The 21765-nt window shown below is 43.2% G+C and overlaps 2 protein-coding genes across 2 annotated transcripts; one reads left to right on the forward strand and one right to left on the reverse strand.

Moving 5' to 3' along the window:
- Nucleotides 1-9256: 9256 nt before the first annotated feature.
- mRpS18C (mitochondrial ribosomal protein S18C) lies at nucleotides 9257-18833 on the forward strand. The gene is made up of 5 exons (XM_037426892.2): nucleotides 9257-9491; nucleotides 9978-10054; nucleotides 10120-10203; nucleotides 18469-18595; nucleotides 18669-18833. Exons 1-5 carry the CDS (start codon nucleotides 9395-9397, stop codon nucleotides 18758-18760), a joined length of 477 nt encoding a protein of 158 aa, XP_037282789.1. The 5' UTR covers nucleotides 9257-9394; the 3' UTR covers nucleotides 18761-18833.
- LOC119175874 (uncharacterized) lies at nucleotides 18813-21332 on the reverse strand. Its single transcript, XM_037426893.2, has 3 exons — nucleotides 21117-21332; nucleotides 20812-20922; nucleotides 18813-19138 (listed from the first exon to the last, which is right to left on the reverse strand). The coding sequence occupies exons 1-3, from the start codon at nucleotides 21165-21167 to the stop codon at nucleotides 18959-18961; spliced, it is 342 nt and encodes a 113-aa protein (XP_037282790.1). The 5' UTR covers nucleotides 21168-21332; the 3' UTR covers nucleotides 18813-18958.
- Nucleotides 21333-21765: the final 433 nt, after the last annotated feature.

Consider the following 21765-nt stretch of genomic DNA (forward strand, 5'->3'; position numbering starts at 1 on the left):
TGTTAAGTGAAAAGGAGAGAAAAGTCAGCCCGCAAGTGTCTTTCAGGGGGAGGACACCTCAACAATAGCTCACGAGAGATTGGAATTGATTGATTGATTGATTGATTGATTGATTGATTGATTGATTGATTGATATGTGGGGTTTAACGTCCATAAACACCGTATGATTATGAGAGACGCCGTAGTGGAGGGCTCCGGAGATTTCGACCACCTGGGGTTCTTTAACGTGCACCCAAATCTGAGCACACGGGCCTACAACATTTCCGCCTCCATCGGAAATGCAGCCGTCGCAGCCGGGATTTGACCTCGCGACCTGCGGGTCAGCAGCCGAGTAACTTAGCCACTAGACCACCGCGGCGGGGCACGAGAGATGGGGATAAGGAGAGATTAAAAAGTATAGTAAACAAAGGTATAGAGATTAATAGGAGCAGGAGGAGAAAGAGGCGCAGGGACAGGCCCATTCGGATGTCAGGAGAAGATAGGAAAGATGGACATGGTCGCAGAAGTCCGAGGACGGAGCACCACTCAGCGAGAGCTCTTGTCGGCGTCAGGATATGGCATAGGGCGAGCCAGTCGGCCAGAGCTGCGCTGTAGTCGGACATCGCGGGGGCACAACCGGTCGGCACGAAATCCAGCGAGGCCAGAGCAAGCGCTCGTACGGGAGGCTGTGAATCCATTGCCGCCATCGTCCCCCGTTAAAAGACAAAGAGTTCGCGGTGAGTTTACGTGCTTAACAGCTTTATTCTGAATTTTGCGTTAAAGAAGGCGCTGGTTTAATGGGGTATGGTATAGGGTATATGTCAGTTTTAGCGTAATATCTTAGAAACGGCTGCAAGCACTCCCGTAAAATTTCTCGTGCTCACAAAAAAATGCCACTGGGTATCAAGTGACACGCTTTTTTATGCCTAGGTTGTTTATACTTCCTATGGCCCACTCCCAAATTTTAAAACACGAGTTCACACAACGGTACCTTTTCTCTCCACAACTACCGAAAGGGATCTAGCCATATTCAGCCGTATTGTTGTAGAGACTTATAGGTTACATCTTAACCTTAAAAAAAATATTGCATTTTATAAAGTTTTTGTAAGAAAAATAAAAATACTGCTTGCACAACGCCACGGAGAATGCGTATAGTTGTGTAATTTTTTACATCTTTACTTTTTATGAAATCAACATTTTTTTTCCCAGTTTAAATTGTTTCTAACTTGTAGCTCACACATACAAAGTTTGATCGAAATCGATCCGATACATTTTGATGAACGGTAAATTGAAGTTGAAAAATTTTCAGAACACGCGATTTGAGGAAAACGAAGTCTTACGTTCGCTTACTGCTTACGCAAAGGCGAGCGGCGCACTTCGGCGTGCCATTTAAACCGCTTGGAGCGGTCGCTCGACGTCGGGCTTCCCCAGGTTTGTTCCTCATACTATACAGTGAATTTTTCGGAGTGAAAATTGCAAATTCAAATTTTTTGGCGGTTTACCCTGCCATACCCATTCAAGTAATGTATTACGCTTGGAAGCGTTGGGAGACTTATCTATGTGGACGATTTCTTCCACAAAATAGTCAAAGGCTGTGTGATATCGAACGTGTGGTCGATCTGTAAGAGCAAAATTTGAATGACCAACAAAGTGACGAAATAAATAAGGTAAATTTTATTCATTATTTATTTAGTTACACACACATATGCATACAAACACAATATCTAGAACATGCAGAGAAACTGTTCCTACTCATTCGCAAAATGTCAGCAGTTTTATTTGTACTGTTTCGAACATCTGTCTTCACAGACACGTAGTTACGGAGGAGAATGTGTGCTACTGCCACAAGCGTGTTATTCAGCACAATATCAGGGTGATGACCATTGCAAGAAAAAAACTAAATCTTTCGTTTCACAAAAGTCTCTTGTGACCGATACTAGGAGCGGCGTTTCCTCTTTTGTTCTGGCCCCTCTCGCAGTGGTGCGTATAGTCGCTCATGTAACCCAGGGCCTGGGAAAAAACTTAGCACTGGGTTTAGATTGAAGCCCCCGTGGGCGCTCATATTGAACTGCCGGTTCTTGAATCGGTATATTCGGTAGAGGTTCTTAAATATTCTAGCTTGAAGTAGAGCTCGCACCCTCGAAAACCATTTAAGAAAGCGTAAGTGTCTACACGCATCTAAATTTCAAGGAAACATATATTTGGCTGAGGTGCTCACGAGACTGGCACGAAATTATAATGTGTATGTGTGTGTGGTCGTGTGGTTTGATAAAAAAAATAGTTCTTATGAAATACACTGACAGTGTTTCGTAAACTCACGGCACTGAACTAAAGAATGACCAAGGCGACGCGGAAAGTTGCCGACCACGGACTCGTAGGTGGCTGTAAAAATATCCCACTTTCGGTCCGAACTATTTTGCCTTAACTGATAACTTGTCTGTGGGAAATTTCTTGAACACACTTTATCGTGTTAACTAAATCTCCAACAATTCAACTCTGATTGCAATGCGGCTGGTCTACGTTCACTGTGACCTGCAAAAAAAATAAATATGCATGTATAGGCTCACTGTGCAGTTAGCAAAGGAAGAAAAGAAATTTCAGCAGCAATACCATTATTTTTCCACAGCAATGAAGCAACGGCAAGTTGTAAGGAATTCGAAGAAATGAAGACGCACGCTATTTACGCCCAAGACAACTTTAGCCGCAGGAGATCACGTGTAGACTAATGAGGTCTACTTGCTCAAATATAGTTTAGAGGACACAAGCAGCAGCAAGGCATTACCACGAATAACGAAGCTTGCTCAGAATTCTACTCTGAAGCACGTTCGAAGTGGGGAGCCTGGAGCACCGCGGCCTAGAGTTGCTATATACAGTAACTCTACCGGGCCTGGAGGGGAAGTGATTCTAAATGAAAAGATGAGAAAAAGTGAGCTTCTTAACTGTCTCTCATGTGGTGGACACCTCAACAGTAGCTCACGAGGGGTTGGGGTAAAGGAGGGATTAAAAGGATATGATTAAAAGGTCAAAAGAGTTCACGGTGCGCGTGGTGAACAAAAAGAGCGCGAATTATATAGTAGCGGCTAGCGAATTAAGTGTCCTTGCACGCGTTTCTCGTTACGTCGGGGTCACCTGACAAGGTGGCAGCGCCAACACCCTCGTAGCGCGCGTCCCAGCAACGCCCCCGTTGTACCCCAGCTATGGAAGAGCGCTGCCGATGCACGGGCTCCGCGGAAGAAGGGGGTGGGAAGGAAAACACTTAAGGTTCGTATTGTTTTATCAAGAGGCCATAGAAAGACGAGGTCGACAGCACCGGGAGACCGTTGCGGCATAGATAGTACACGCCATAAAGTTTCATACAATTATCGTATGAAACTCTATGGTACACTCTATCATAGATGAAGAAGCGTCGCTACGATTCCTTCCTGCATGGTCGCTACTTTCCGTGATCTAGGGGTTTTACGCGTTGGGGTTTCGAAATGCAGTTTCTGATTACTCTACCAACACACATCGCATGCACCTTGGTGTTAAAATCAAATAAGAAGATAGTTGTAAACCGCACCCAATCTTTTTCATGACAAATAAAGTCAATCTTTTCACACCGCTTGCTGTCTCAGCTGTAGCGACGGGGTTTATAAGGGACCAACTGGTAAGTGTTCTGTGGAACCAATGTGAAGAGGTTGTCGAGCATGTTTTGTTTTGAGTTTGTCTTCCAGTGATGAAAACTTAAGCTTAGTGTTCTAATTTAGTTCCCGCTTGAGAAAAAATGACACTAGCCATGGCCACTACTATGACTATAACTATAACTATGACTACAACCAACGCCTCATAGATTTCTCTTGCCTGCCGGATTATCGGCGGTCACTTGGAAAGCGGCGGTCGTCAGAACTATGGTGGTGGCGCCACTCAAGTAGGGATGTCTTCAAATAAGTTTTCACGTGTTTGGAGCTTATATGCAACAAAAATAACGTAAAAAGTTTTCAAAAGGTGTAAACCTAAATATAATTAACCCTACGTAAGTGACACCGTCATTAGGCAAACAGCTTTTTCAATACAAGGTAGCCTTTAAAGTTAGTAGCAAATGCCAAAATTGCCGATCTCAAAGGTCAAGTACAAAGACCTTTATTCCTACGTAGGCAGCGCCTTTTTAGATGACGGGTGTTTTGTGCTCAGCCGGCAGGCAGGGGAAATCTAGAAGGTGTTGCTATAACCATACCATTTCTATCGCTATCACCATCAGCTTTGGTAGGAACAACGCCGCCTAGATCTCCTGTGCCTGCCAGATTATCGGCGGTCACTTGTTAAGCGGCGGTCGTCGGAACTATGGTAGTGGCGCTACTCAAGTAGGGGGTGTCTTCAAATAAGTTTTTACGTTTTTAGAACTTATATGCAACAAAAATAACCGAAAAAAGTTCTAAAAAGGCGTAAACGCAATTATAGTTAATTCTACGTAAGTGACACCGTGATTCAGCAAGCAACTTTTTAAATACAAGGCATTCTCTAAAATAGTAACAAACGCTGAAATTGCCGATCTCAAAGGCAAAGTACACAGACCTTATTCCTACGTAGGCAGCGCTGCCATAAATGACCGGTAATTTGCGCTCATCCGGCAGGCACGAGAAATCTAGGAGGCGTTGGTAGGAAGCATGCGTTGGTAGGAAGCATGCCTCCCTTTTTTTTTTTTTTCGTAGTGCAGGGCTCGAGTTTAGTAATTATCGAGTATAGGGACAATTGGTGTCAGAAAGGCATGGTTAAAGAGACTGTAAAGTGTTCAGGATGTGGAGGGAGTGGGTTTGAAAGTGGACCCAAGCGTAGAAGCGGATGGAGAAGAGGCTGGCGCGAAGTGTAGGCAATGTGAGGTCGAGGAAAAAATGGAGAAAATGATGGTTGCCCAGAGTGAACTGCAGATGAGAATCGCCGAGCTCGAGACTGCGTTGGCGACAGAGCAAGAGAAAACGAGGGCAATGGGAGAAAGACTGAAGTCCGCCGAGGAAGTGCTAGCGAAGCTGAACAAAGAAGCGACCTACCGAGAGAACAGTAGGGAACCGGCAACCAGAACGGTGGAGAAAAAAAAGCAAGCAAGCTTGGAAAAAACAGGTTTAGCCGGTTCAACTGTCGCAAGGCCCAGCTTCAGCGAGGTAGTGGTGGGGCAGGGAGGGAACAAAGCAGCTGGCGTCACAGGTGCAAGTAGCCCCCAGGTGCGGAACGCTCCAGCGGAAAAGTCACAGCATGTGATAATCGCCGGAGACTCAAATTTAAATCGATGCACAGAAGCCATCAAAGAGACGGTAAGAGGTGACGAGAGGGCTTGCAGTAGGGGCGTTCCCAGGACGCAAGCTGGAAGCAGTCATAAAGCAAGCGAGCGCAAAGCTCAAAACGACAGCTGATAGACGAAACCTCGTGATAATTTCAGGCGGTTTAAACGATGTCCTAAATGAAGATGCAGCAGGACTAGCAGCCACACTGGCGAAAGGCGTCGATGACATGAGCGCCACTTCTCCTAAGGTGCAGGTAGTGATATGCACGATACCGGAGGTACCGGTGCGTGATAGCAACCTGCAAAGAGCGGTGGTCAACGCAAACCAAGAGATATGGCGGATGAGTCGAGAGAAAGGCTTTGAGGTGGTGGAAATAAACAGAGAGGTGCATAGGTGGGGGGGTTTTCAACGAGACAGAATTCACTTCGATGGGCGGCTAGGTCATGAGGTGGGTTGGCGACTTGCAGGACGCGCAGTAGCTTTTTTGGGGGGCAAGCGAGCCCTTCGGGGTGCAGGATAGCTAGTAACGAGGAAAACAACCAGGGAGACTCTTCGACAGGTGGTATGGACAGATACGATTCCAAAGTGGCACCAATATCTAAGATAGGTAGAGTGCGGGGCCTAAATAGACGTAGCCACGAGCGCCGAGCCAATTCAGACATAGGGTATATTAACATGCAGGGTGGTAGGAACAGGCTGAAGTGGGAAGAGATAGAAGAACAGCTAAGGGAAGAGAGGCCGATGGTATACGGTTTTGTAGAAACACATCTCAAGGACATGGAACAACCTCCGAACAATCCGGACTACGCGTGGGAATATTGTAATAGAACAGAAGGCAGCAGAAAGGGGGGTGGTATTGGGGCATTCATTCATAAAAGTACAGACTGGCAAAGGGTCAAGCAGGAGTGCAAGGAACATTTATGGCTAAAAGGGAAAGTGGCAGGTTAAATGACACTCCTTGGTTTCGTGTACTTGTGGACGGGAGCAAAGGCCAGAGAGGAAAACCAGGCAATGGTAGAGTGTATATCAAACGACATTCAGGAGTTAGGAAGAGAGTGCGAGATAATTATACTAGGAGACATGAATGCGCACATAGAAGATATAGATGGGTGTACCGACCCGACAGGCAAAATTATCATGTATATGTGTGAAAGGCTTCATTTGATCATTTGCAACAGTACCGAGAAGTGTGAAGGGCAAATAACATGGGAGGTAGGAAGGCTTCAGTCGACGATAGATTATGCACTGATGTCACCTAGGATGTATGATAAGCTCAGGGAAATGCACATAGATGAAGGTGGCTCCAGAAGTCTGGGTAGCGATCACAAACGTATCAAGCTAAGTTTTGGAAGAGCAGTGAAAGTGGGAAGGAGACAAGATGAGCAACTACAGGAAAATTTTTATCCAGAAAGGCAAATTGAAATAGCCACTAAACAAATTGAGAAAGTAATCACGGAGGATAATAAGACAGTGTGGACATACACGAATCTAATTAGACTCTTTGAGCTAGAGCTTGCTAAGACGCGTGACAATTCACCCCGGAAAAAAAGACACAAACCCAAAAGTTGGTGGGATGAGGAAGTTAAGAGAGCCATAGCAAAACGTCAGGAAGCCTCTAAGGAACACAGACATGCTAAGCAGCGGGGTGAACCGACAGATGATGTGTAAAGAAAATGGGCAACCTTTCTAAGCTGTAGAAGGGATGCATCCCTTCTGATCAATGAAAAGATTAGAAGGAAGGGAGCTCAGTGGCTGGCAGAAGTACATAAAAAAGATAGAAAGGCAGCTGCGAAATTTTGGAACCATCTAAACTCCCTAAGAAATGAGGCGAGCCTAGAGCAGAGCTTTATAACTACAGCCCAAGGTGCTAGGCTAGAAGGGGACGAAGCTATTGAATATATAAGAACAAGGGTGACAGAAAAATTTCAACAAAGAAGTACTTTATGCACCAAAATAGACAAGGACGAATCAAGTGGTGCAATGGCTCCATTTTCACAACAAGAGTGGGAAAGGGCTGAGAAAGGGGTTCCTAGTAGTACATCAACAGGCCCAGATGGCATTCCAATTGGGCTGATAAAAACATTAGGTCCGAAGTCTAAGCAGGCTTTGAGAGAGGCAGTGAGTACAATAATAATCGATGGTGAAGTTCCCGATGGATGGAAACTTAGCAGGATGAGCATGATCTATAAAGGAAAGGGGGAGAAAGCTGACATAAGCAACTACCGTCCTATAACAGTGACATCAGTGGTCTACAGGCTGGCGATGCAGATTATAAAGGAAAGACTGCAGGCGTGGATAGAGGATGAGGGGGTGCTGGGGGAACTGCAGAATGGGTTTCGGAAACACAGGAGGTTGGAAGACAATCTGTTCTCACTGACGCAGTGCATCGAAATTGCAGAAAAAGAACACAGGCCCCTGTGGCTAGCATTTTTGGATATCAAGGGAGCGTACAATAGCGTGGTTCAAGAGGAATTGTGGGGAATACTGGACACACTAGGCGTGGAACATGTAGTCACTAATCTTTTAAAGGGTGTCTATAAAGGTAACAAAATAGTTATAAAGTGGGAAAAACAGGTATCCAAGCCTGCAGAGGTAAAACGGGGGCTTAGGCAGGGGTGCCCCCTGTCACCCTTATTATTCATGATGTACGCACAAGGATTAGAGGCAAAATTAGAGGGAAGTGGACTGGGCTTCAACCTCTCTTTAGTCAAACAAGGAAAACTTATTGATCAGGCACTACCAGCATTAATGTACGCAGATGATATAATGCTAATGGCCAACAACAAGGAAGATTTGCAGAGATTGATGGACATCTGCGGTAATGAGGGAGATAGGTTAGATTTTAGATTCAGTAAGAAAAAATCTGCAGTCATGATTTTCAACGACAACGAAAGTAGTGAGCTTAGAATACAGGAGGTCACGCTAGAGATAACAGATAAATACAAATATCTGGGCGTATGGATAAGCAATGGCACCGAGTATCTGAGGGAACACGAAATATACGTGACGACTAAAGGTAACAGGAATGCAGCAGTCATGAAAAATAGGGCACTGTGGAATTACAATAGGTATGATGTTGTGAGTGGAATATGGAAAGGGGTCATGGTTCCTGGGCTTACGTTCGGCAATGCGGTCTTGTGCATGAGATCAGAAGTTCAAGCAAGATTAGAAATTAAGCAACGTGGAATAGGTAGGCTTGCGTTAGGAGCTCACGGGAATACTCCAAATCAGTGAGTACAAGGTGATATGGGATGGACATCATTTGAGGGCAGGGAAGCTACCAGCAAGATACAATTTGAGAAGCGATTGAGAGAAATCGGGGAAGAGCGTTGAGCTAGGAAGGTTTTCAGCTACTTGTACATGAAGAATGTCGATACAAAATGGAGGAAGCGAACCAGGAAGTTGACTGGTAAATAGTTAGAAAACAGCAGGTGGCCAAACCAAAAAGAACTATCGGTTAAGAAGAAAGTGAAGGAAACGGAGACTGACATGTGGAGAATGGGCATGATTAAGAAGTCCGCACTAGAGATCTATCGAACTTTCAAGCAGGAAATTGCCAAAGAAAGGATCTATGATAATACTCGGGGTAGTTCTCTACTGTTTGAGGCCAGGACGGGAGTACTACGAACCAAGACATATCGGGCCAAATACGAAGGGGTAGACACAGTATGCAGTGCGTGTGGAGAGGAAGAAGAAACTGCCGAACACTTGATAATGTTCTGTAAAGGGCTTCACCCTATAGTTCAGGATGATGGCGCAGAGTTTTTCAAAGCACTGGGGTTTAGGGACCGGGAGGGCAAAATAAACTTTAAGCGGGTAGACTTAACTAGAAGGAGGTTATCTGATTGGTGGCTAAAGTCAAAGCACGAGTGAAAATGAAACTCTTCACTGCAAAGTACGAATCCTCAAACTCACTTTTTAAGGAAAAAAAAAAATATATAGTTTTTGGTTCATTAGGTATTACGGCTTGGTGACGCTAGCCACCGCCCAATCTAAAGGGTACAGCCTTCTAGCCACCATAGCCATATTCATCCATCCATCCACAGAGGACGCGCACAGAGCATGGAGTTCGCGTAATCCTATAGCGTTTTTAGCTACGCATTAAGTGTAAAAACAATCGACCACTTCGTATCAGTGTAATAAATATCCGTAAATCAATTATGCTCAAATACATGCCTTTAGCACGTGCGCTGGGCACCACAAACCTGCTACGCGCTGGGCCAGGGACATTTCAAGTGCAGACTACGATTCTTCCAGGTAAATTGACTTTTAGCGTTCTTGTACTACACTGTTGCTTTCGTGAGCTCGTTTTGTCAGAGTCTTCTTTTATGTTTGCCACGTTCGTGCAAAACTGGAGTCCTTTGCTGTTATCGAAATTCTGCCATCAAGCGATTGGGCTTTCGCACGACCCTTCGAGCTGAATGTATTGAGTTTTTCCATTCGTTCTGTGTTTATTTGTTCTGAATAATCCCTGCTTCACTCGTTTGATTTGCTTCTCTAATATGGTTTCGCATAAGCATATTCTTGTTCATTGTGGAGCTCATGGTTCACGTTTAAACTTTTCTGCGCCTACATGCGCAATAACTACGTAGAGCAAGCTCGAACTTCGCACAGAAGAATTACAAAAAAAAAAGAAAGAGATTATTTAAGTACTTGTTACTGTCATACTATGCCCTATCCATCACAAGATTTACGTTCATGTCAGGCACACCTGATGTCCGTTGCCGTTTCTTTTCGAACTAGCACTAAAAGGCCGCCTCAGCACCACATCTTCCAGCAAAGCGACGAAAGACCAAGAAACGGCGGCAGATATCGACATGGTACGTTGCTTACGTGGCCTGTTTTTCTTAAGGAAAATTCAGTTCGCAATGTTTCTCCCAAATAGCCAGATTTCAACATGGAAAACCCATTTAAAAAGGAGCCCCGACAGTGCATTCTCTGCAAGCACAGCGTACAAGTTGATTACAAGGTGAGAAAGCAGTTTTGCAGTGATCACTACTCTGACTTGAAGAACGTGGTATTTCCGTTGTCTACCTGCCTGCAAGGCTCTTCATATTTGACACTTTTGCAGTATGGCATGGTAGCTTCATGTACACTCTCTGCATGACTACAAAAGATCTTGAACTGTGTTTTTTTATGATTACTAATGTTGTTTTTGTTAGTAAACAGTGTGCTAGTGCTCATTTCATAGCATGATTAACTATACAGGACACAAAGTAATGCGTTGTTTCAAGCTTCGATATTTACAGTACAAGACGACACCACAGAAAAGAAGGCACTAACACTGACAGCGCTGTCGTCATCTTGTGTGCCATCCTTTCTGCGGTGTCATCTTGCGATATAAATATGGAAGTATATAGGGCAGTTTGCATTGTTGCTGTGCAACCGATGGTATTTCTTATATTTATTATTTACCATTAATCTTAGTTGAATATGAAGCAGCAAGGTATTGAATAAATGCAATGAAAATGTTGAAGCATAAAACTTCTACGAGTGAAGTCAAGTATACTTTTACACAATTACTATTTCATGCTTGATGTTTGTGCCTATGCCGTAGAGTTTCATACAACAATACCTAGAGCGGAATCTGGCGCTGCGATGGTGTACCCCCATGGGGATTATGGGAAGTATAGGCTTCAGATTGAATTGCTTTAGCTAGCAAACTATCTATGGATCTTTTTCAACAGTTTCAGTTTCGTTTTTCCGCAGCATGGTTAGTGGGGTGCGGTGCAAAGCACTGAAGCAACGCTTTTATTGTTCAAAGAGGCTGAAGACCACTATGTCTGAGATTTGCTGCCGCTTCAGAGCTTTACGAGTTGTAGTTGGCAGTTTGAGCGAAGCGTCGTCCACTAACCACTGCGCATAGATGTAGCGTATCATGCCAGTGCAGAATATTACATCTGAGTTCACGTCTTTTCGTAAGCACATCTTGCCCAAACTCATTTGAATCAACCGCATAACGACAGCGAAACTAAGTAGATGCACCGTCGCACTCCTCTGACTCGACTTCACAACAAAGTGGGAGGTGCGTTGGTGGCAGACCACTTGGACAGACGCACCTGGCATCGCAGCAAATGCAACGTTAAGTGTTTCTCACATAAAACTGTACTGTTATTTCCAAAATAGATAATGCGTACTTTCGAGGGCAAAACAATAATGTTTGTTTTCAAATGTTGCAAAAAATAATTCATTATGTCTTGCTGCCAAATCTGGAATGCAGCGACAGAGCAATGCATACCCTGGTGGTTATATTTGTTGAGTTTTCACTTCTGCATAACCACAAAAATGTTTTGCAATAAAATTTACCTATAAAAGAATGAAGCAAGTTTAATTTAAATATAACTTCATATCACTTCGTTTTACACTCTGCAAACAAACGTCGCAAATCTCAAGAATGCAATCTCTCCTCCGAAACAGATTCGAAGCCTATGCTTGCCATTATTCGCATCGGAGTACACGCGCCGCTGAAGGAGCCTGCGTAGACACTAAAGCCAAATTCCCCTCTAGGTATTATTGTATGAATTTTTATGGAATATGCCCATAGTAATAATTCCAAAAACCTGTTCCTCAGAAGCTAGATGAGATAACAGGCTGAACGACTTGCAAATGAGTAGGCACGTCACACAGGCATGAGTGGGCACTTACTTTTGAAAGTGTACATTTGGATGAAATACCTCAGTTACAAATACCATTCATCTTTGCAACAGCTCTTAATGGTCACAGGAACTTTTGCACTTTTTGCTTTTGTACCTTTCTTTTGTGCATACTTCATTTACTTTGCCCATGTTCAGTACCTGCTGCGTGCTCTTCGTATTCATTTAGCAGTGTGTGGCTGCATGGCACATTCTCTTGCCATCCCATTTTATTGATGACTAAACAGCATAAGATCTCTGCCTTGACGAAGTGCCTCTTGTTTGATGCATGTGGAGCTCCATTGCTACAAATTGCAGTCACTTATCCTTGGGCATCAGTGGGCTTACAAGCCACTTTGATGCCAAATGTTCATGAGTATGCATTATTAACGTGAGAGCATCACTTCACTCATTGTGTGACCCCACTTTCATCAGAAAGACTTGAAAGTAAAAACAGCACATACATTCCCCAGCTTCATTTTACTTAAAGATAATTGGCCTCAATGAAGACTCAATTTTCTGTCCCTGCTACTGCTCTGTTGTTGAGTCTGTTAACTGCAGTGCCACCATGGCAACAGGTGATGGTGATGAATACCTTTGAAACTGTGGAAGCAGTTCAGCTCTGTCTGGTGTGCGATTCACTAGATAGGAGATGATACAAATAGCTACTGTGTTGATGCTGAGGAATCTTGGATGGTAGATGATACAAATAGCTACTTTGTTGATGCTATGGAGTCTTTGTTGTCTGAAGCTGAATTGCTCTAGTCTACATTATCAAAATAAAGGAGTTAAGTGTGGCCATTGCTATGACACTGGAGCACCGAACTTGGTGACAAGTGATGCTTTTATATATTACGAGTTTCTTTGGTGGTTCCATAGTTTTTTGTTATCTCATATCAATGAACTAGTTTTAAACTGTGTTTACTCACTCTCTGCACTGACGTGCTCATAAGCAAGTCAGCCAGCATGCTTTGGCAATCTTATTTAAAAGCAGGACTGATAGTTGGGCTAGTTTTTGATACATTATGGGCAGTAACAGTGTACAAACTCACAGGATGAAAAGAAGAGACACAAACAAGCTCTGACTCTAAACTGAAGAATTCATTGAAATATACAAATTATTTGTACACATAAGATAAAAACACACAGAACGTGCACAGAGGGGCCGGCAAAGGACTGTGTCGACGTCATTAATAATTTTACGCTACGGGTATCTGCGCAGGCGCGACATATTCCATTCACACAAACATGCTACTGATTAGGATTTCTTCTTTTTCATGTAAAGATATTGATGTCTGACTAACGCAGGACTCCTTCTTTTTTGATATAGAAGGCTTCCACTAGTTCTCTTGTGATCTGATCTCTATGTTTGAAGAGCACTGTCGTTTCATTGAACAAGGGCCTGCACCCACACGTGTGGCAGTGGGAAAGTAAATTTGCGTACGTGCTGGTTTTGAGGGTTCCGGAGTGTTCTTTTAGTCGTACGTAGAGACAACGCCCTGTTTGCCCAATATAAACCCTTCCGCATGTTAAGGTAATTCTGTACACCACCCCTAGTACACAAAGTAGTGAGGCGTCCCTGTGTTTTACACTGCATTTATTTTGGCTAGAGCTCTTTTATCAAATTAGAAAAATTGTGCCCTATGGTGAACAAAAAGCATGATAAAAAGAGCAATAGCCAAAATAAGTGCGGTGTAAAACACAGGGACGCCTCACTACTCTGTGTACTAGGGGTGGGTGTACAGAATTACCTTAACATGCGGAAGGGTTTATATTGGGCAAACAGGGCGTTGTCTCTATGTACGACTAAAAGAACACTCCGAAACCCTCAAGACCAGCACGTACGCGAATTTGCCTTCGCACTGCCACACGTGTGGACATTGAAACGACAATGCTTTTCAAACATAGTGATCAGATCACAAGAGAGCTAGTGGAAGCATTCCAAAATCAAAACAGAAGAAAAGTGCTGCATTAGTCAGACACCAATATCTTTACATGAAAAAGAAGAAATCCTAATCAGTAGCATGTTTGTTTGAATGGAATATGTCGTGCGTGCACACTTAACCGTAGCGTAAAATTATTAATGACGTCGACACAGTCCTTCGCCGGCCCCTCTGCGCATGTTCTGTGTGTTTTTATTTTATGTGTTCAGATAATTTATATATTTCAATAAATTCTTCAGTTGAGAGTCAGCGCTTGTTTGTGTCTCTTCTTTTCGTCCCGTGAGTTTTTTCGCTGTTACTGCCCATAACTCATTTAAAACATGGTGCTGCTGTTTTTACTATTAATTGTCTATCCTTATTAGTGTACTATCTCATAGTTGACTATTCGAAAACTTGACGGTTCGTGGCATGAGGGCAGACAGTCTTCCACGTAGGTATGCTTTTATGGTTATTTTTTAAATACTTGAGAGTCGGTGCGTAAGTGATGAAATAAAGCTTTTTTTTTGTCTGTGGTTTGCTTTACAGAAATATGTTTTTATATAATTAATTCACGGTTGTACTTTTATATTTTTTATTCAGCACAGAGACAAAAGAGCATGAGTACTAAGCATTCTTGCATTTTGAAATCTGGTAGCCAACTGCCAGAGCCTTGTATTAGCCCTCAGAAGTTAGGGTGGCACCGCCTGGTGGGAAGCCTGAATTACATTAACGGCAGGAACTCATCGACACGCGTTGTGGTGTCTGCATATCATGCACTCGCTTCGTACGCTGTATTATTGTTTCTGATCTCTTTTCGCCTGTCACAAGCTTCAGATGAATGACAAAAACAGCATCGATAATGTTCCTAGTAAAGTGTAAAAAAAGCTATCCATTTTTTCTGTGCAATTGCAAACAGTGCCTGCACTTCGTCGTAAACACTTTGATCAGGTTTGTTGCGTCGTGCTGCTAACCTCGAGGATGAGTTTGATTTTTTACCACAGCAGCAACATTCTGATGGGGTTAAACAGCAAGAGCATGTTTGTGCTTAGATACAGGTAGTCAAAATTATTCTATAGTGTCCTGTAATCAAGTCATGGTTTTCACATGGAAGATTCCATATTTACATTATTACCTTGCTTTATTAATGGGCAGCTCCTTTTAGAGAAGTGATGGTTTTACCTCTACTCATGATATTTGCATGGAACACATGTACGTATCTGCAGAGCGTGTTGTTGCCAGGGTGCGAATTCCCGCGTACACTTACAAAGATTCATGATGCACCGAGGCTCCCAAAACATCTTGAGAAAGCTTGCCCAAGAACACTCATGCAGTTGTTGAGTTTGTTTTTCTTGTGTGCTCACTCACTCATCATTTTGCTTAGTTTCACGTTTTCCTCACAATAATTTCGGGGCTTCATTAAAAAAGTGGCAGTTAATTGAGGAAATTTATTGCTCTCAGATTGTGTTTTCATCCAGCATCTTAGCAACGGTGCTGTCAAACTAATAAGTACTACTTTAGATAACCAGCTCATAAATTCATCTTCTTAGCATTTGATCAACCAGCATGTGTACATGACGTGTGAAACCAGTCTCAATGAGGCCAATGATGCGTAATTATTACATGAGCCACATCTCTGAGTGTGCTACAAAACAGTTCAGGACGTTCAATTTAACTTTCAGGTGTTCGTTTTGCAAACAATTGTTGCAGCTCAACTCCCGTGTGAATTTAACATTACCGATTGTGACGCAGTGGTTGCTCGGACCAGCAGTTCATGCAAATCAAGGTACACAGCCACATAATACCAGGTTGGCCCCGCCGCGGTGGTCTAGTGGCTAAGGTACTCGGCTGCTGACCCGCAGGTCGCGGGATCAAGTCCCGGCTGCGGCCGCTGCATTTTTGATGGAGGCGAAATGTCGTAGGCCCGTGTGCTCAGATTTAAGCGCATGTTAAAGAACCCCAGGTGGTAGAAATTTCCGGAGCCCTCCACTACGGCGTCTCTCATAATTATATGATGGTTTCGGGGTGTTCCTACATATCATCAATCAACATAATATCAGGTCACTGTTGAGAAGAAATCTTTACATAATCCAAGTATAATATCTACTTATTTGCAAAAACGTTTTGTGTGTGGCAGTATTACTTGGTTTGATGATTCAAATATATTAAGTGATTCTTAATGATCGATCTGTAGCTGAAAGTGCAGCTTCGTCAAATCATTAGGATAATCTGCAGGGGCAGACTTAACTTATATGGCAAACCATAAAGTAGCTCGTGAATCGAAAATGACCTAATTTCATTTATAGGTATTCAGGACACATGTTTACTACAGAGTGTACATCAAGTTGTGATGAAGGTTGAAACATAAGTGTAAAGCACTGATTTCTTGTAGTAAGCAGTGAAAGTAATGAATGTCTTGCTGTTCTGCATTACCAGTTTCACAGGGATTCTTCTGTTTGGACGTGAGTTTCTGCTGCTTGCTTAATTATCGCTAGCAGTGGAAACGCCCCCATTCTACCTTGGCAGATTCGCATCACCATCACTGTAGTCGCTACTGCATTGCAAAAGAGCGGGGGGCGCAGAAAGAGGCAATATTTGGCTGCGGGGCAAACGAGTTCTTGCCGTGACGTTATATCAGCGCGACTGTTATGCCACCATAATTCATTCTTGGGCCTAATAGCTGCCTTATTTTCAAGTAATTATTGAAAGATTGCACTATAGCAGTCGATTGTTTATGGATCTCTTGCCGCAAATATTTGTTGGGCCCATCAAGTATAAAAGAAGTTACTAGGCTTTGTCACCCGCTGAAAGTGTCTTTTATCCTTTCCACTTTTGACATTCCTAGGAGTGTCCTGTAAGCCACACAAGAAGGGGGCGGGTGGCGGAGAGATGACAAGGGGGCAAAAAGCTACATCAGCTTGTATCATGGCCGAGGGAGTTTCAGAGTGCTGGCACATTGCAGCCATGCTAACTATGTGGCGAAAGAAGCATGATTGTTGTGTAAAAGTCTGGCTGAAGTTCATGAAAACCTGGTGCGCAACAGCTTTTTCTTGGTACAGTGAATTCACAGATTGTTTCCAGTTTTGTCATTGAGGTACTGACGTCTTGTGGTGGCTGCTATGTTGGTCAAACGGGTTGCTGCGTCATTGATCAACTCTGAGAGCACAAGAACATTCTCAAGGACAAAACTGGAAGCTATCTGGCGATTCACTGTGACGAGTGTGGATGCAGTCTGAATTTTAAACAGATGTGCATTTTAGGCAGATATCACGATTTCTGCACCTGGGAAATTTATGAAGCGTTCAGTATTCATTCCATTGGGCTATCATGTACGAGCGTACTGTCCATTGTACTATCTGAGAAGGAGATAAATTATATTCATAACAGAACTTTGCAGTCTCATCTACTAGTTGTCACGCATGCACAGTGCCTCCCTTTACTTCATTTGTCTCATTTCCCCCTTTCCCAGGCGTATATATGTGTTCACACAAAATACACACTCTTGTTAGCCAACGCTCTGTACTGTGGTCTTTCTTCTTCTCTCGTATACCTGACCTTTTTTTTTTTTTTTTTACTAATAAAGTCTACAAGCTTGCTCTAGTTCACAAGTCAGCTACAGATGTGTGGCCATATGTGAACGAAAAAACAGCTTCTTGAACACTGTAGGAGCTCTCTTATTTCATAGTGAGGTTGTATATGGTCTAGTTTGCAGTGCCATCATCATCATAATTTCTTGACCACCACGCCGCGCCTCTTGCGCAGCTGATACTAGCTCGAGCTGCGCGAGAACAGACTCTGTTCACGCACATCGGACGCTGGCAGCCGCTGCCGCTCTGCTTCAGCCCCACAAATAAAGTGGTGAGATCGGCACGGCCTCGTCGGCCACCTTCACGTCTTCGTCTCACATTTCTACTCTAGCTGCAGGTTCTGGTGGATCATGTCCGCGGACAGAATGATGCGTAGAATAATTTTAGGCAGCAGATAGATATTATACGGTTATGTTGCCCCTCGAGCACAAGGGGCAGGTGGCTATTTGGGACGAGAACGCACCTGGCTTAATGGTTTTGGTGTAGCTCCTCAGCAAGTCATGTGCGTGTAATTCGTGCAGGGGTCATTCTTGCTCAAACATAGTGCTCATTGTGTGACTGTGGTGCACCTGAGGAATGAGAGATGCCGAGCACAGTGAAGAATAATGTGCCCAAGGTGCCCATTGGCGGGTGCCAATACGAGTTTCTCGAGATACTTTTTTTTTGTCGTGTGTGTGTGTGTGCTGTGGGGGCACTTGAAATGACAGTGCAGTGCTTTTTGTATTTGATGGTGTGAAACTTGCGGCGATAGTAGTGCTGTGCTCTATCCCACTACTTATAGAGTGCAATGGCTCCCAATTTTTTGTAAATGGCTCCCAAACAGTAGCCTGTTGCTAAAATAATTTGTATGTATACTTTGTATGTTTATATAATTAATTTTATATAGTTAATATGAAATGGTGTATAGGTAGTCTATTAAAAAACAACTTTTTTTTTGGCTTTTTTTGTGTGTGGAGTTTCTGTAATTGGACTGTGGACCTTGTACTTGTGATGGCTCATGGTATGCCTCAATGCCAAAAGTGTCTATATATATGGCAGATCATGAATTTTCTTGCTGGCATGCAACACACAAATCATTGCAGCATCATTCTTGCAGAATGTTAAGCTTCTGAGCCAGTTTGTGTCACCATATACGGGAAAAATTTATGAGAAACACATTACTGGACTGTGCCAAAAACAGCAAGAAAGTGTCAGGAGAGAAATCATGAAAGCAAAAAAATGTGGTAAGTGTTTCTCTTTTTCATACATCTAGACAATACAGTGCTTGGTTTTATAGTTTCATTATTTTATTTGCAGGTATGATGCCTCACTACCTAAAAATGCCGAAGTTTTTAAAGGATCCAAAACTGTTTGATGCATTCAAGCCTAGTAGACCTAATCCACACTGACCTCAAGCTCCGGCAGAAGAACTGAGGTGCAAAATGGAAGTAATAATAAAAGTACAATTTACTGTACAATTTATTTTCAGACTTGACTAGTTGATTTCAAGAAAGCTTACAAAGATGTCATCGTTTTAATGACTACAAAATATTTCCTTCCGAATTGTAAAGAAGATAACCAGCTTGGAGTGCACAGAAGAATTCCGGTTATACAAAACAGTCATCATCTTCACTGTAGCCAATAACAGAGGCTTCAATTTGAAAGTTGGCAAGAATGTCTTTCAGGCCAGGCCTTGGTTCAGCCATGTGCTGTTGAAAGTCCAAAATCGCTTGCTGTGCTGCTGAGCGCCACTGTTCAATCAGCTCAGTGATAGGCTCCTCCTGGTTCTGCAAAAGGAAAGAGATCATTTCGTGACTCTCTCCTCATTTGCAAGATAAAAAATTGCAAAGTCGAGGATTCTGTACATTATGTCTAGGTGTATGCACACTCTTCAAGAACTCCAATAAAGGTGCTTGACATACCCAGTGATGTGATAGACCAAATCCATTTTGGTGCAGTTTCTGGAGCAATTAAAATCTTACTTTGAAGCAGCATATTCACAACCATTCATTCAGAGGAGTTATTTGCCACACATGTTTGGCTCTTTGCTTTTCTGCAGACATCCTAAAGCCAGATCAAGCTACCTAACAGTTGCCAGGGATTCACTTGGTATTTGTAGATGACTCTGGCTTGTCCTGATGCTTTAGTTGCAATATAGAAGCACAGTCTATCTGAACATTCAAGCATCTATTTACTAAAATAAAAGTCTGATTTACGTTAATTCTTTCAGTACAACCTAGTCCTTCATTGTGTGGGGATGTCTGCTGTCATGCTTTATGTACAGAATTGGGGGTCCTGGTTTATGAGGGACCACTAAGGATCAAGATTTAGTAGCTTGTCCTCTCTCCCAGTTATGTAATGTGTGCTCAAGTAAATTTAGGGTGGCGGGGGAGTGCGTATTTACATTTCACAAGTACAGTTGCCGAGGTCGATAAGCCCAGCCAAGACATACCAGAATACTGCGACACTACAACTGCCCAGTGAAGTGACAGTCACTGTACAGCACGTGGTATAGTTGGTAAAATCCGCACATTGTATGGCCTTAAATCTTGGGCACCCTGCTTGAAATATTTTAGAAATAAACTAGAACAAACAGCACTACAAAGAGTCGGCCAGTTTTGCATATATGATCTGAATTACTGTAATCAATACAGGGAGTCGAGCAAAACTGCCATCAAAAAAAAAAAAAAACTAGGTCATTATTACTTTTTTGTGGCTGAGAGAGAGAAAAAAACTTTATGATATCTATATACAGGGAGTACGTGGGTGGTGGCCCGGTGCGAGCCACCCCTCCCAAACACTAGGTGGGCTCCTCATTGCAGAAGCCCATTGGCGTCCAATGCGACTCGGGCTCTGTTGACCAGGGCCTTCTGGCTCGCCAGTTCGGAACAGCCGAGCAGGGCCGCATCCCAGTTTATCAGGGTAGGGTTTGGTTTTGGGTTGAGGCGAGGGGTCGACCAGCATGCCCACACCATGTGGAAGATGTCCAAAGACTTCTCCTATCCACAGCAAATGGAAACTATTTTATTGAACTAATGTTTTTCACAGTATGGTCAAGCTGTAATAAAAAACTAATGCAGCAAGTATCGCAACAGGGGCGAGTAGTTGTAATCTAGCACAGTAATTTCGCAATATGGGCGAGCCGAAATTGTTTGAACGGCTTGCGGCCAGCAAGTGTGTCAACTACATAGCACATTATTGCCTGGTGCGACGTCCACTCTGTAGTAGAAATCGCACCAGGCGACGTGCAACACAGCGAGTAGTGGCCTATGTAACCAGTGGTAACCTATGTAACTAGTGGTAACCTATGGCTTTCGAGCGCCTGCCGTATGTTTCTCACCGAAAGAACGAAGTCGTGGGGGTATGTTTGGCGCAAATACTCATGTTTTTGCAAAAAAGTAGTGGAACGTAGAAAGTTGTCACAGTTATGGCGCAGCTATCACATTATGTCACTGCATACCTTTTTCCTGTGCGATTTTACAATGTTCAGCTGCCGCAAGATGTCCTCCTTCCGGGATACTTCTCGCTGTGCATTTGAGATAGCCTTCTGAAGCAGAGATGGGTCATTCTCCTGCGATGAAAGAAAATGTTTATGGGCATTTACGTGCTCCACTTATTGGACGCAATCCTACAGATCCAAAATTTTCCTATATTATTATCGCATTGAACAAATGCGATTACAGCAACCTGCCTCAGAAACAGCATAACGCGTTGAACACTTGGAGGACTGTCATTCGGTACGGCTACGAAAAGTTTAATTTTTACCGGCGTATCCTTGCATCGGGGCGAGTTTTCTTCCGGCGTCGGGCTCTCCATACCTCACTGTCTGCACGTATTATTTGCACCTGTTGTTCGGTGCCACATAACTAGCAAAAATACTTTCACTGCTCGCTGTGATAACGCTGTACACACGGAGGCATTACGAATGTTTATGCTACCCGCCTAGCGCATTGTTTGTGATCGAGCGATGAACCACAGGATGAACTCAATGTGATGAACGGCAGACAAACGGTAACAACGGTTGACGGCGGTACACTTTATCGTCGCTAAACACGCGTTACCATGTTGACGTATGTTGACGTAAAAGCAAAATGACCTTCAATGGAATTTTTTTTTCTACATCAAAATTTATGCTTCAAAACAAGTCGAAACCGAAAACAGCGCGCGGATAAAAACGAATAGAATATTGCACCAAATTACGTTGTAAGAAATACTGAACAACATTTTTTGCATATTTTCAGCCAAATCGATAAATTGCATTTTGAAATCGACAAAATAAATTTTCGTTTTAAAGCATAAACTACGGGAATATAATGAATTTCAGTTTTTCACCAACCTTTCACCAGCAGGCTCGGATCTTGCCGGCGGCATGTTATCTTTTCGTGAATTTTTCTTTCTTGACATTTTCATTGCA

The sequence above is a fragment of the Rhipicephalus microplus genome, chromosome X (genome assembly GCF_043290135.1).
Source record: "Rhipicephalus microplus isolate Deutch F79 chromosome X, USDA_Rmic, whole genome shotgun sequence".
Taxonomy (NCBI): Eukaryota; Metazoa; Arthropoda; class Arachnida; order Ixodida; family Ixodidae; genus Rhipicephalus; species Rhipicephalus microplus.

Coding starts and splice junctions, on each gene's coding strand:
- mRpS18C (XM_037426892.2), top strand. CDS start 9,395: ATGCTCAAATACATGCCTTTAGCACGTGCGCTGGGCACCACAAACCTG. Junction 9,492..9,977: donor GCAGACTACGATTCTTCCAG/GTAAATTGACTT, acceptor TTTTCGAACTAG/CACTAAAAGGCCGCCTCAGC. Junction 10,055..10,119: donor CGGCGGCAGATATCGACATG/GTACGTTGCTTA, acceptor TCTCCCAAATAG/CCAGATTTCAACATGGAAAA.
- LOC119175874 (XM_037426893.2), bottom strand. CDS start 21,167: ATGGAGAGCCCGACGCCGGAAGAAAACTCGCCCCGATGCAAGGATACG. Junction 20,923..21,116: donor CCCGATGCAAGGATACGCCG/GTAAAAATTAAA, acceptor CTTTCATCGCAG/GAGAATGACCCATCTCTGCT. Junction 19,139..20,811: donor TAAAATCGCACAGGAAAAAG/GTATGCAGTGAC, acceptor TTCCTTTTGCAG/AACCAGGAGGAGCCTATCAC.